The sequence below is a fragment of the Triticum urartu genome, chromosome 6A, assembly GCF_056163025.1.
Source record: "Triticum urartu cultivar PI428250 chromosome 6A, HENAU_Tu73, whole genome shotgun sequence".
NCBI lineage: Eukaryota > Viridiplantae > Streptophyta > Magnoliopsida > Poales > Poaceae > Triticum > Triticum urartu.
Genome location: NC_141878.1, coordinates 318161420 through 318175625, shown reverse-complemented (window position 1 = coordinate 318175625; position 14206 = coordinate 318161420). Strand labels below are relative to the sequence as shown.

Below are 14206 nucleotides of genomic sequence, written 5' to 3'. Positions count from 1 at the left end.
GCTAAGAAAAAAAAGGGCCCGCCAAAAAATTGAAGTTCAGGACAGTCACATAGTGCACTAGAGGCAAAATGGTCTATTTACCTCACACTGAACACCGTAAGTGATAAAAATAGACTGAAATGTCACCGAGGGAACAAAATAAAGTTTTGAGTGTCAAAATAGGAAGAACAAATTGTTTTGGGCCAAAAAGGGAAGGGAATTTTAAGAATGGGACAAAAAGGGAAGGGGATTTTAAGAAAGGCCAAATAAAGAATTCTCTCTCAAATATGCTACCACCCAAAATGCACAGTAACAAAATTGTGAGGCCCCTCAAGCGCTGTCATGAACAACGTCCCACAAACACAATGTCCATACCAAAAATCTACACCATGTGACGATTATCATGTGCCCAAACAGTGATGAGAAAATAAACAGATAACTCTTGTTACAACTCTTGCCGCACATGACTAACAAAAATAATAAGGCTAGTTTTTTTTTGCGTGTAAAATAATAAGGCTAGTTAATATATTAAGTAGACTCGAATTGTGAAGCGTCTCCATAACATGTGAGGCCATACATTAATTTGCAGGTGCAGCTCCTGTAACCTCTGATCTGCATTTGCAAAACCAATCTTTCATCCATTAGAGACAAAATACTGGCACAAAAATAGAAGACCGTCATAAGATGCTAACGATGCTTGCTATTCGAATGAAGCTGTAACAAGATCTCAAACGGAAGAAAATAACATCACCGTCACCTTATAACATACTCCCTCCGTTCAGAAATAACATATTACAGGAGATTAGTAAGCTATGAAGGCCATCTCCAATGGACGTACGCTAATTTAGATGCACTCGCATTTACAATGCTAAGCACGTTAGCATAGGCAAACTGCTGGTGTGGCAGCCACAACGTTGGGATGAAAAAAAATCCTTATAACTAATTAAATACATTACTTATATAGAACCCAATGCATAAAATACACAAGAAACAGACAGGCGCCAGGCACAAAATTGAACGCCAGGTTTAGGGTGGAAATAAATTCTACACTAGCAAAACTACGGGGATTATTTCCCCTAGCAACAACCTTAAGCATCCCATTGGAGATGGCCGAAGTGATCAGAAGAGACGTGAGCACATTTGTCCATTCACAGCCTAGGACGTTCATACAAAGATTTAAATCGCGGGCGAAATCTGCCCGCGATTTGCATGGCTCGGTAAATCGCCGGAGATCGCGGCGCTATCGCGGGCGATTGTGCCATTCCTTCGTTAACCGTCTCAGCAAAAATCTCAGCTGCGATTCACCTTCGCCCGCGATTTTAATCTATGCGTTCATACATCCCAATCCCATAAAACAAGAAAATTATACTGATAAAGCTTAACATAACCAAGAAACCAGGCTCAACATAACCAACAAACTAACAAGGTATTGCAATGTAAACAACTTTACACTATACAATAGCATATCAAAGATTAATCTTCTCTTTTTTCTCAAAAAAATAAATAAATAATCATAACCCATGCCAACAGGACTGTTGTTGAATTATAGTTCAGACAAGATTGGTATATACTATATCTGAGGTGACAAGCTTAACATCGCTTGAAAATTCTTTCTAGTGAGTTATCATAGTATAGCCATAAGCCAAGCATGCTGAACTGGCCAGATCTTGTCATAAGTTATCTTTACCATCACATCCCCTAATATACACAGTTGTCATAAATGTTAATTACAATGATCAAAACAGTGGATGCGATCATTTAACCAATGACCACTGCATTGACAGGTGTTCAAATTGACCATGTCATCTCTATTTATACGTACTAAATAAAAGCACACGAAATAGCAGTCACCTCCAACAAGCGACCAAAGGAGGGCTAGGTGGATTGTGTAATTGGTTGACTGGAACAGCAAGGAAGTCTCCTGGAGAGGCAAACAAACACATCGCTCGAATAATTCTGAAGATACCAAGCCAGACAATGACATAGCTAGCATAAATCCGTTTAGAACAAGGATACAGGATACATGCCCAGTAGTGACAGCTAGTTGCGAGAACTGTGTCAGTGCACTGCAAGAACATGTTGGGGAAAATAACTGTACACATTGATTTTGTACAGTTTCGTAACCATGATTTTCTTAGCAACAGAACTCAAAAGTGTTATTCTGGTCCACAATGATGCCATGCATGCCGCCCGAGCATTGGAGTGCTAGTATATTTTGAACTGCAAAAACGTCTTATACATTGGGACAGAGGTAGTACTATCTAGACACTTCCAAGTCCTGAGAAATGCAAGTTTGGCCTAAATTGGGTACATTTGTTTTCCCTCTTTTTTGCAGATTGGGTGTATTTGTTCTAACAAAACACAGCCAGCATATGCTGCTAGAATTAAGGATACCAATCATTATTCCGTTTAAACTATACAGGGTATATGCCCTGTAGTGACAGCTAGTTGCAAGAACCATGCCAGTGCACTGTACTCCAGGAGAAGAGTACATGTTGGAGAAATAACTGTAGACAATTATCTTGAAAAAGTTCCATCAGCAAGATTGTCTCAGCAACAAAAACCACAAGCATTATTCTGACCCGCTATTCGTGCCATGCATGCTGTCCGAGAATTAGAATGGTCGTATATAGCACCTTTAATGATACTACCTAGACATTTCCTTGAGATATGAAGTTTAGTTGAAAATGGGTAACTTTATTATGGCATATTTATACTGAAGGGCCAGTATATAATTGAAGAATTTCCACAGCTTTTCACAGTTGGTTTGATTCCATGATACTATAACTGAATTGGCAGATGCCAACACCTACAACTCTTAAGCTCAAACAACACAGGGTTGCTAAAAAATAGAATGCTAAATATTATTAGATAGCCTTCTGTCTTGTTATCAAATTGGCGATGCCAAATGATACTTATTTGTCTTTGGCAAGAGGCTGAATTTCAAAGGCCCATGCGTTAATCATGATTCAATGATTTGGACTTACTGTTAAAAATATCTGCCGATTAATCCCTGCTCGGTTGGTCACCAAGATTAACAGATTTATCAGCCGAAGAATTGGCCGATTCGCCTACTAATCCCCTACTCTCCAGCTTACCAAGAAGTTACCAGTTAATGATTTCCTGAACATTATTTTTTTTCAGTAGTTTATATATGGAGGGATCAATCAATGACAAAAGGTGTGTATGTTAGTGCAGCAAAAGCAAATGAAAACAGGGACACTTCTAGTTCAACCAATGCTACCATAGAAGCATATTTTAACTACAAAATAAATTTGCATCACATGATCACAACATAGATTTCAGACTGATTATACACAATTGTGTCACAACATGTGTCAAGCTAAAGACATGCAGAAGAAAAAACATCTGCAATTTTGTGATTTAGGCCAAGGGAAGAAAAAACATCTGCAATTTTGTGATTTAGGCCAAGGAACTATTTCTGGGCAGGGATATAGGAAGGTACTGATACTCTGTACCACAGCATTACTCTAAACATTTCTCATTTAAGGAAAAAAATCAACCTATCATGATGTTCAAATGAACCACGCACATCATGTTGCTATCATGGGCACCTTACAAGCTGATGAATAGGCAGCAAATAGCAGCATTTGTTTTTTTAGCGTACACCTCTAGAAAATAAAGTGCAATAACAGGACCAATCAATTCAGGAATAGAACATAAAATTCCCATAACAAAAAACTAAACACTAGAACATGACATGATCAACCATGGAAAGGCAATTTAATCAATGTTTAGAGGGATGAAATCAGTTATCAGACCCTTGTTCAGATAGTACTTCAGCCTCAACTGCAGTAGGTTTCTTCCACACTCTGTCAGTACTCCTCTCCAGCACTTCGCCGTTCTCGTTCTCCTCGCCTTGGACTGGGGAACCCCTCCTCCCAGAGGACCTAACCTCAGGTGGTGCTTCACGCACCTTCAGGGCCTCAAGCTTCTCATCAATCTTCCTCCAATCTTCCCCCTTCCCAGCAAGCACTTCCTCCCGTGGGCGGGCTGCCCCAAACGGATTCCAAGATCTGACTTTTGGTTGAATCACTAGCTTCTCCTCCCGTTCATACACCTCCTTCGTCAAGTTCTCCACCTTTGCAGCAAGCACTTCCTCACGTGGGCGTGCAGCCCCAAATGGGTTGCAAGACCAGCTTTTGGGCTGAAACTCTCCTTTATCTTCCTCTACACCCTCATCCTTCTCCCCGTCAGTTACAACGGCAACCGGTAAAGTTCGCTTCTGCAAAACAAGACGCGGACGGGCACTGCTACTACCACCACCACTGCTTACCTCCTCTCTCTTCCTTGCCCAAGAATCAGCATCTGGACAACCATCCCTATTGAAACCCCAAACTGACCCACCCCTTCGGCCATCCGAAGGTGCGAGCGGGGGAGCAGAGTAGCTCTTGTTGGAGACCCAGCTCGTGGAATCGTCAGCGCGTCCCTGCGACTCGCTACCAAACGCGCTGCTACGCTCCCTCCGCTCCATGGGCAGAGAGGGCGCCGTCTTCTTGGTGGACACCCAGTCGTTCACGTCATCAGCACGCGACGAAATCGAATCACCACCAAACCCTCCCATCCGCTCCCTCCTCTCCATCGGCTTCTTCACACCCCAATCATCCGCTTCGTCGGCGCGGGACGGGCCGTAGTCCTCCGTGCCAGATCCGCCACGTCGCGGCTCGTCAGAGCCGCGAGACACGTTGCCCCAGCGTGCCCCGCCGAGCTCCTCCTCAGTGCGCTCGCGGGGGCCGGTGGGGAGGCTTAGCAGCATGTCCGGGGTGGGCCCACGGGAGGAGGAGGGGACGAACTTGGCGCTGTTGAACGAGGCGAGGGAGACTGGCTGGACCTTCTTCTTCTTGGGGACCTTGGTGGTGGCGGCGGTGGCGAGGTCGGGGAAGTCGGAGGCTGGGACGGGGGGCGGCGGCGGGGGGAGGTCGTCCTGCTCCTCGGCGGCGAGGGCCCATGAGCCGGGCTTGGCCCAGGCGGAGGCGACGGCCATGTCGTCGGGTGTTCTGCGGCGCGCTCTGGCTGTTGGTGTGCGTGCGGTGCGGTGCGTTATAGGATGACGATGAGAGGCCAGTGAAGGCAGAGGAGGCTAGGGTTTTATCGGACGGACGCGGGTCTCGTGGGCTGATGAGGCCTGCCGAAAATAACGCATCGGCGGCTCCAGCAGTCCAGCGTAAGGCCTAGTTTGACGCAAGGGGATTAGGGATATCAATGGGTACAATTTTTTTTGAAAGAACGCGGGTAAAAACCCTATTAGGTCAAGGGTATGGGTCTAAAAAACCCTATGGGTATATAAATAGAAAATTTTGGAACCCATCGGATTTGGTGGGTACGGGTATGGTTTAGTATAACCCATACATGTGTATCCATGTACCCGTGTATCTCTTCCTATCTATCCCTAATAATAAAGTACGGATTGACTCCGTGGATTCACCGTCATAATACGCTTTTTTCTCATGTTATAATACGCTTTTATAATTTGTATGGACAAAATCGTAATATAAACAAGGTGGTACTAATTTGGCTCGGGTGCTGCGTAGGCAGAGGAGATATGCGAGGAGGTTGGCGATCTAGGCAGCAAGCGGCGGTAGCGGCGGGCTGAGACGGCATGCGGACGACCGCCAGGGGCGGCAGCTTGCGGTGGTCGGAGCACGAGAGGAGCAGAGAGCAGCAGCGCGTCTGCGAGGGAAGATGACGGCGCATCCATTGGAGGCGACCTCGGGGCAGAGGGCGTCCAGTGGATCCTGGTCCTAGAGGCGGTCTTGGAGTGCCGCCGGCTGAAGCACGTCAGGAGTGACGACGACTCCATGGGAGGCGACCTCGGGGCAGAAGGGGCGAGGGACCGGTAGGCGGCGGTTTGGTGGTGGTTCGCCAGGCGGCAGGGTCGGTCGGGCACGCAGGGATCGAGCGCCTCCCCCCTGATGGCGTTGAGCATAGCGGCACACGACCCCAAGACAACAGAGAGAACAGAGAGAGGAAAAAAGGCTTAGTAGCGGCGATGGCGAGCGGCGGCGGTTTGATGACGAAGAAGGAGCTCGGCGAGACCCACGACGTCCTCCGCTTTGGCGTCAACGACAGCGTCCATGGCGACCTCGCGCTGGCGCACCCCGTCCAAGCCACCATCAAGGTAAACCCTCCTCGATCCGCCCCCGTTCATTCCCCCAAACCCTAGCGCGTGCTGAATCGGAGTTTTTTTTTCTTTTTTTTGGTGCGCGCGCGTGTAGGAGGCCAAGTTTTGGGATAAGAAGAAGAAGTTTGGGACCGAGGCCATCTACGGATCGACCTTCAACATCCGCAGGGATCTCGACACCCAGATCCTCTCCAGGTTGGTTCTCTCACTGCCCCCCTCCTGGAAATAGGTTTTGTCTAACTAAAGAGCCACTGGTATTAGATTTTTTTAGCGGTATGATCTGGGAGCTGCAGTTGTTGGGGTTGTCAATTCGACCTTACTTCTTTTGTTTTGTTGAGCAAATCAGGGCCCCTACCTTTAGATTATTACATCTAAAAGCGCACACGCTTAACGCTTGTGAATGAGAGTTTTACAAACCAGAGCACAGCGAGTGCATCCGGAGTGGTTGATGCAATAGGGAGAGAGGGGGAGTTCAGTTTTGCCAAATTAATAGAGAGCCTTTCATCTTTTCCTGCTCTGTGCGCCCATATTTTGACCAAATTCACACATTGTTTCATGACTGGAGGTATATTAATGTCATCAGAGACCTTTCGATTCCTTGCAAGCCAAATGGACCAGAGAGTATATGGTTCGCTGTTTTTGTCTCACAGAGAAGCTTGTCACCCGTGTTAAAAATGCCAGCCGATTCTTTCACATCATCTAGCCTTATGCCTATAGGCCCCATATATGTTTCATCCTGATGCACTTCAGAGCTAAATGTGCAAACGTTTCTTGGTCGTTGCATCCAAAGGGGCAGGAATCACTATCGTTGAGTCCTTGCTTTTTAAGGAGCTCTCTGACTTTGATATGGTTTCTGATGAGCATCCAGGCAATTTTTTTTCTTTTTTTTGGTGACGAGCAGTCCCAAATACACCGATAAATGAGCTCAGTACATCCTCCAAAATTCATAAGCTGATGGGATTTCCTGACTGAAAATTCCATTGAGTGGTTCATTCTAAGAGCTCGTTTATCCAAGGATCCAACCTTGAGATAGACAGAACTGAGGAATTGAGCTAGAACCTTGAGTTCGCTGTTGGCCTGATCAGATGTAATATGCTGTGCGTGCACAGTCCATTCCCCACCTCTCCTGCAGTCAGCCACAGAGATGTTTGGTCTAAATCCTGAAAGAAGCTAGAAGAAAAATCATCTGGGCCTGGCTTTTATCTTGTGGAATATCTTTAGTCACTTCCCAAATCTCTAAGTAAAATGTGTAGGTAGGCTGGATAAATCAAATGAATTTGGATACAGCAGGTTCAGATCGATAAAAGTGAAGTGGACATGACTGCAAGGTTTAAATTCAAATGGGTAACTAGGACTAGGTTCTAGAAAGTGCCCAAAAATGTTGAGATTTTTTGTGTGGAGCTTTGATAAATGCAGAAAGATTTGTGGGCAAGGATTTGGGGAATTTGAGATGGCTTTAATTTAAACAAGTCATCTTTAGTGCTGCTGGACTGTAACAGTCAGACATACCATCGACCCTAAGGCTTTTTTTTAACAGAGTATGAGACGCTAATGCTTTTTTCGTGATTAATGATTGGCATACATTTCTTTTAGACTTTATTATCATGCTGGATTCTACATTGTTGTGTATTTTGTTTGACGGGACAACTAGCGTGTTCTTCGTAGTGAATTCACTATGGGACATTATGCTTATGTATAACAACAACAAAATTGGAAAAAGAAATACATTAATTTTGTTTCTTCCGTTGCAACGCACGGGCATATGTGCTAGTCTCTCCCTAATAATAAAGTACAGATTGACTTTGTCGGATTCATCGTCACAATACGCTTCTTCCCATGATTTTACGTTTTCAGTTTCAATTTAAAAATATACAGGAGGTGATACTAATTTGAGGAACCACAAAAAAAGTCTCTGCTCGATCGCCCCAATGTCGCACATCTTCGTACTTGATATGCCCTGGGCCGACGCGCTCCCGTGGGCCAAGCTGGGCCTGCTACACATCCTTTCTTTTGTGTCCATTATAAAAGGGCAGTGACCAATAAAAATTAATAGAGCTTGTGTGGGATTCGAACTCCAAGGGAAGGGGCACAACCAACGAGCAAAGCATACAAGTTTTGTTGAAAGTAGGATTTGTTGTCAAATAGTTTCACCTCGATTCTTTTTATCAAACTACTGATTTATATACATTCACACGTTGCCTATCAACAAGCCTCGAGAACCAAGAAATAAGGGAACGAAGAAATCAACTCTACAAATCAAGTGATTTTAAGGAATTAAGTCAGCGTTGCATGCAAGATCAACGGAAAAAAAAACAAATCAACCGGCCGTGTATGCATGCGTGCGAGTGCAATTTCGCTCACCAAATTATATTGCTCCCTTGAGATTTTTCCTTCTAAAATCCTGGACGGATTTGTGGGCGCTATTTTTAAATTTTGCGCTGGAATTTCTAAAAAGCTTCAGCGAGGGGTGAGCATGTATGCGCTGTTTTTTTTGCGGGTTTTTTTAACACAGTACATATGCAAGCGTTCATATACATGCGCATACACTCATCCCTATGAACGCACGCACGCACACCCTACCTCTATGAGCATCTCCTCAAGACTGAGCCGGCATATCGTCTTGAAATTTATGAAGTCATCGTAGGTACCTCGTCGTTGACAGGAACGTTCCCTCTAACCATCCTGAAAGTGCCAGTGATCGACTAGAGGGGGGAGGGTGAATAGGCGATTTTTATAAAAGTCTTCGAAATATGGAAGTTTCGAAAACAAACGATAGAAATAAACCTATTACCATGCAGTGGAAGGTAGACTACACTAAGCAAGCCATAGTCAAGTATTCAATGAAATGAAAGCATAAAGACTAATAGCAGCTGGGCAGTATAGATCAGGATAGAAGATAGTATGAAGCCAATCAGAACAAGCAGTCACACAGTGAAGACAAATAGATAATGCAAACAGACAATGACTTCACAAGGACCAATTTGCAAATAAAGAGATGTGAATGATAGAACTAGTGGCTCGTTGAAGACAATGATTTGTTGGACCAGTTCCAGTTGCTGTGACAACTATACGTCTGGTTAGGGAGGCTGAGATTCAACTCAGAAGACCGCGTCTTCACCTTATTCCCCTTGAGCTAAGGACACCCAATCCTCGCCCAATCACTCTAGTAAGTCTTCAAGGTAGACTTCCAAACCTTCACAAACTTCGTTCACCGGCGATCCACAATGACTCTTGGATGCTCAGAATGCGACGCCTAACCGGCTGGAGGATTCACAGTCCTCAAGTGTAATAAGTCTTCAGATCACACAAACAGGAAGACTTCAGTGATGCCTAACACTCTTTGGCTCTGGGTGTTTAGGGCTTTGTCCTCATAAGGAATTCTCTCTCAAAGGCTTCGAGATGGGTTGCTCTCAAACGACAAAAGCCGTACACTAACTCTGAGCATCCAACCAATTTATGGTGTAGGGGGTGGGCTATTTATAGCCACTAGGCAACCCGACCTGATTTGTCTGAAATGACCCTGTGTCACTAAGGAACTGACACGTGTTCCAACGGTCAGATTTCAAACACACACGACAACTTTACTTGGGCTACAAGCAAAGCTGACTTATCCAGCTCTGGATAAGATTTGCTCTCATTGTCTTCGCTTGAAGACATAGGATTTTGGTTAAGCATCACATCAGTCATTCTGACTGGTTCACTTGGACCCCACCTAACAGTACGGTGGTTCCTATGACTCAACAAAGAAGAAAAGGAAACAACGAAACAACTAAGTCTTCGTGCTCCATAGTCTTCACAACATGTCTTCTCTTGTCATAGTCTTCAATGTGAATACCTTCACATACCACATTTGTCTTCAATGTCTTCATACATTTTTAGGGGTCATCTCCGGTAGGTAAACCGAATCAACAAGGGACTTCTACCTGTGTTATCCTGCAATTCTCACAAACACATTATGTAACACCCCGGATGTAATTTACCTTATAGGTACTCCAACTCTTGCCGTTTCCGGCGCTAAGTTATTTTATTTCCTCGGGTTCGGGTTTTTGTCTTCGTGTGTTGTTGTTGTTGTTGTTATGCATCTCATATCATATCATCATGTGCATTGCATTTGCATACGTGTTCGTCTCATGCATCCGAGCATTTTCCCCGTTGTCCGTTTTGCATTCCGGCGCTCCTATGTCACCCGGTGTCCCTTTCTACCTCTTTTCGTGTGTGTGTGTGTGTGTTAAACGTTTTCGGATTGGACCGAGACTTGCCATGCGGCCTTGGTTTACTACCGGTAGACCGCCTGTCAAGTTTCGTGCCATTTGGACTTCGTTTGATGCTCCAACGGTTAACCGAGAGACTGAGAAGGCCTCGTGTGTGTTACAGCCCAACACCCCTCCAATTTGGCCCAAAACCCACCAAAACCCTCTCCATCATCTAGAGCGTTCGATCACGTTCGCGTGGCTGAAAACCGCATCTCATTTGGACTCTCCTAACTCCCTCTATGCCTATATATAGATCCCTCCACGAAAATCTCGGGTCTTTCCTACCCTAACCCTAGCCCCGCTCCTCTCCGCGCGGGCGGACACGTCCGCCGCCGCCGGACGCTTCACCGCCGTCCAGTCCCGTCGCGACACGTGTCGCCGCCGCCTCCACCAACCGCGCCGGCCCGGAGAGCCCGCGTGCGGCCCTCCCGGCCCGGCTTCCCCGTGCCCCGGTCCACTCCGCCCCGCCGCCAAGGCCTCCGCGCCCTCGAGTGTCGCCACACGCCGCCTCGAGCGCCGGCCGCCTCCGCCGCCCGCCAGCTCATCGCCGGCGCCGACCCTGCCGCCTTGTCCGGTCGTGCCAAGGCCGCCGGAGCAGCTCCGCCTCGCCGCACCTCCGTCCCGACGTCCTTCTCCGGCGCCCCTCAAGTCCGGCGACGACCCCCCTCACTCCGACGACCCTCTCTCCGGCGAGAACGACGAACTCTGGCGCCGTCGATCCTCGGCGTCCGTGCCAGCTACAGTGTTCCCAGATCTGGATCTGAGGAGATCCACTCAGTTGACTTTCCCCGAAACCCTAATTAAATTGCATTTTTCATCATGCTATAACTCCGCATCCGTAGCTCCGTTTTGGGCGTGTAGCATATCAAAATGTTCGTCTCAGAGAGTACATCACTTCATCTCATTGAATCATTATCATTTGAGCTCATCTTGATGCCAGAAATGCTGTTGGAAGAGAGCTATTTGAGATAATTGTCAGATGTGCTGCACCAAATAGCTATTTGTCATTTTTGCCATGATTAATGTGTGCATTATATGCTCCTGAGCTCTACATGAGTTTTGTTATATGCCATGCCATCTTTACAGAGGTGCTTACCATGTATTTTTGTGATATATGTGGTGACTAGCACAAGCTTGCAAAGTAGTGCATTCGTTAATGCTGATTTCAGGGACTTAGAATTTCACCAAGTCCTTGATCTTTTTTTATCAATATGCCATATGTTCATGTTGTTTTCTAGTGATCCATGCCTCTTTTGAGGATGATCAGTAAGGATGATTTGTTAATATTTTGGTTCTCTATCCATCCATGTCTTTGTTTGCATTTATGGAGCACACTAGCTTGAGTCAATCGAGCTCTACTTTTGCTATTTCGTGAATCCTGGCAGATTGTTGACTCGTTAGCGATTTTGCCGAGGATGTTGTTATTGATCCGTGCATGCTATGTTGTTGTTCTTGCCATGTCTAGCTTATATGATATGTATTCTTGACGAGTGTATGCTTAGTTTGTCATGCCTTGCTCTGTAGTGAGTGCATCGAGCTTGTAAACATGCCTACTCGCTAAACATATTTGCATGTTCCAGTTTTTCTCCAAGTCTGTAACCTGGTTATGTTTTGCCATGTTCACATGCTTGCAATTGTATTTTCTGATCCCTTTTGGCTCAAGGTCACTAAGGGACTTTTGTTAAGTGCTTTGAGTAGCTTCATGTCATGCCTTGCATTGCCATGTTAAGTTCCTTTAGCATATAGTTTTCATGCTCCAAAGTGTGCTACCTGATGTGAAATTCCAGACTTGTGTTAATTTCACTAAGTCTGAAACCTGTTATCGTTTGCATTTTTGCCACGCTTGTTTGAACCTGTTAATGGATGATTTGGCCGTAGCTCAGTGTTCATCTTTTGTCAAGCATCATGAGTGGATCCCTGCCATGTATTTTGTTGCCATGTTTGAGTGCTGTAGCATAATTATCTTGATGCATTTAAGTGGCTACTTGCTGTTTATCGCATACCGGTACCATATTTGTTTTGCTTGCCATTTCCAAACCGTGCATTCGATTCCGGTGTTCTTTATATCGATTTCAACCGAAATCACCTCACTTTACAGTGGCACTCTTGGATTTCCAAGTTGAGGCCAGGTTCAACCATTCCTTGTCAAATCTTGCATATGCATCACATATCGCATCCCGCATAGCATACCATGTTCGCATCATGTTGTTTGAGCTTTGCACGTGGTTGATTGTGTTCCTTTTGCTTGTTTGTATTGTTTGGGTAGAGCCGGGAGACGAGTTCGCTAACAAGGAGCCCGTTGAGTTTGCTTACCCTCGAAATCACTTCTATCTTTGCTTGCTAGATGCTCGCTCTTTTGCTATGCCTATGCTACTGTCGTGGTTTTGTCACGGCAGATGTCCTAGAGAAAGGACTTAGTCGTGGAGCCATCGCTACGAGTTAGCTTGAAGGGGTTAAAGTGGACACAAGGACGCAAGAGAGTTTTATACTAGTTCGACCCCTTCGAGGAAGGTAAAAGCCTACGTCTAGTTGTGATGGAATTGATGGGGTTTCGATGACTAGGGAGCAATCAAGCTTCGCCTATGTCTCGAGTTGTTGTCTGTCCCTAAACCGCCGCCGGGTTGTCCCCTTATATACACGGGTGACGCCCGTCGGTCCACAGAGTCCCAACTCCGGTTCATACTCATATCCGGGTTGGTCTCTCCTTATTCCTAACTTACAATACAAGTTTACATACCAAGCCGGTTTACGGCTACAGGTCTTAAACCGACTACAGGCCTTGGGCCCTTATCTTCCTCCTTGGGCTTTAACACCCTTGAACTACTGATGACGTTAACCCGGCCCAGATAGGCCGATTTACGCCTAGTAGTAATATCCCCAACATTAGGCCCCAGATTGATTTGAACTGGTTCATGTCAATCCTTAGCAAAAAAATATTCGTCTTCAACATCTTCTGGTATTTGTTGAACCGCTGTGATGTCATCTTCTCTGGTTGCTGTAAACCGGTGTGACATCATCTGTCATAAAGAAAAAACATCCATGATATCTTCTTATTTAATAGATTCGCAATGACCGAGGCGACAATTCTGCTTCCAAGATTTGTGGTTCCTTGATTCCCGCGCCTGACACATGCCTCTTGCCTTATAAATAGGACCGAAGGGTCATTTCCTTTCTCCCCTTCCTCCCCTTCTTCTTCGTCTTCTTCGCATCGCTAGCCTCGGAGCTCCGCCGTCGCCGTTCATCTCTGCACCATCTTGGGCCGCTGCATCAACCTGAACGCACCAGAGCACTGCGGTAGCTTTCCGCATCCTCCTTGATTCTAGTAAGCCTTCTGTTCTTCTTACCATGGATCTGTTCTAGGGTTTCGTGTTCTTGGCGTGTTCATCACTTGTTCATGCTCGTACCCAGACTCCTGGATAGATCTGTGAAACCCTGCTCTGAATAACAGTAGCTTTTAGCATCCGCCGGTAGTTTCCTGCTCAAGTCCATAGATCTCATCCATATATCTACCCATGGATTCACTTCCGCTCTGCTTTAAGTCTTCGACTATTTTTCTTATTTTCTGAACTTGCTTCAGATCCAACACCGTACCAAGATCTTGTGAAACTTGTTTCTGCATACTTAACCATCCGCAATCTCAATTGCTTCAATGTTTAGGTCAGGCGGTTTAACCTTATAGAATTTTTTTCAAACCGGTATATGCCATTAGTCCCCTTGTTGAACCGCCAGATGTAGGTTGCTTCATGAAACTCCGGTTTAGATAGGGCTGTTTCCGGTTTAACATTGTACATACCAGTGCATTTTAATCAATGCATTTTTGAACCGGGATATT

At 45.6% G+C, this 14206-nt stretch overlaps 1 protein-coding gene and 1 pseudogene across 1 annotated transcript; one reads left to right on the top strand and one right to left on the bottom strand.

Moving 5' to 3' along the window:
- Window positions 1-336: 336 nt before the first annotated feature.
- On the bottom strand, window positions 337-5085 carry LOC125513259 (glycine-rich protein). Its single transcript, XM_048678327.2, has 2 exons — window positions 3762-5085; window positions 337-591 (listed from the first exon to the last, which is right to left on the bottom strand). The coding sequence occupies exons 1-2, from the start codon at window positions 4982-4984 to the stop codon at window positions 558-560; spliced, it is 1257 nt and encodes a 418-aa protein (XP_048534284.1). The 5' UTR covers window positions 4985-5085; the 3' UTR covers window positions 337-557.
- Window positions 5086-5989: 904 nt separating this feature from the next.
- LOC147965120 (cyclin-B1-2 pseudogene) lies at window positions 5990-7285 on the top strand (annotated as a pseudogene).
- Window positions 7286-14206: the final 6921 nt, after the last annotated feature.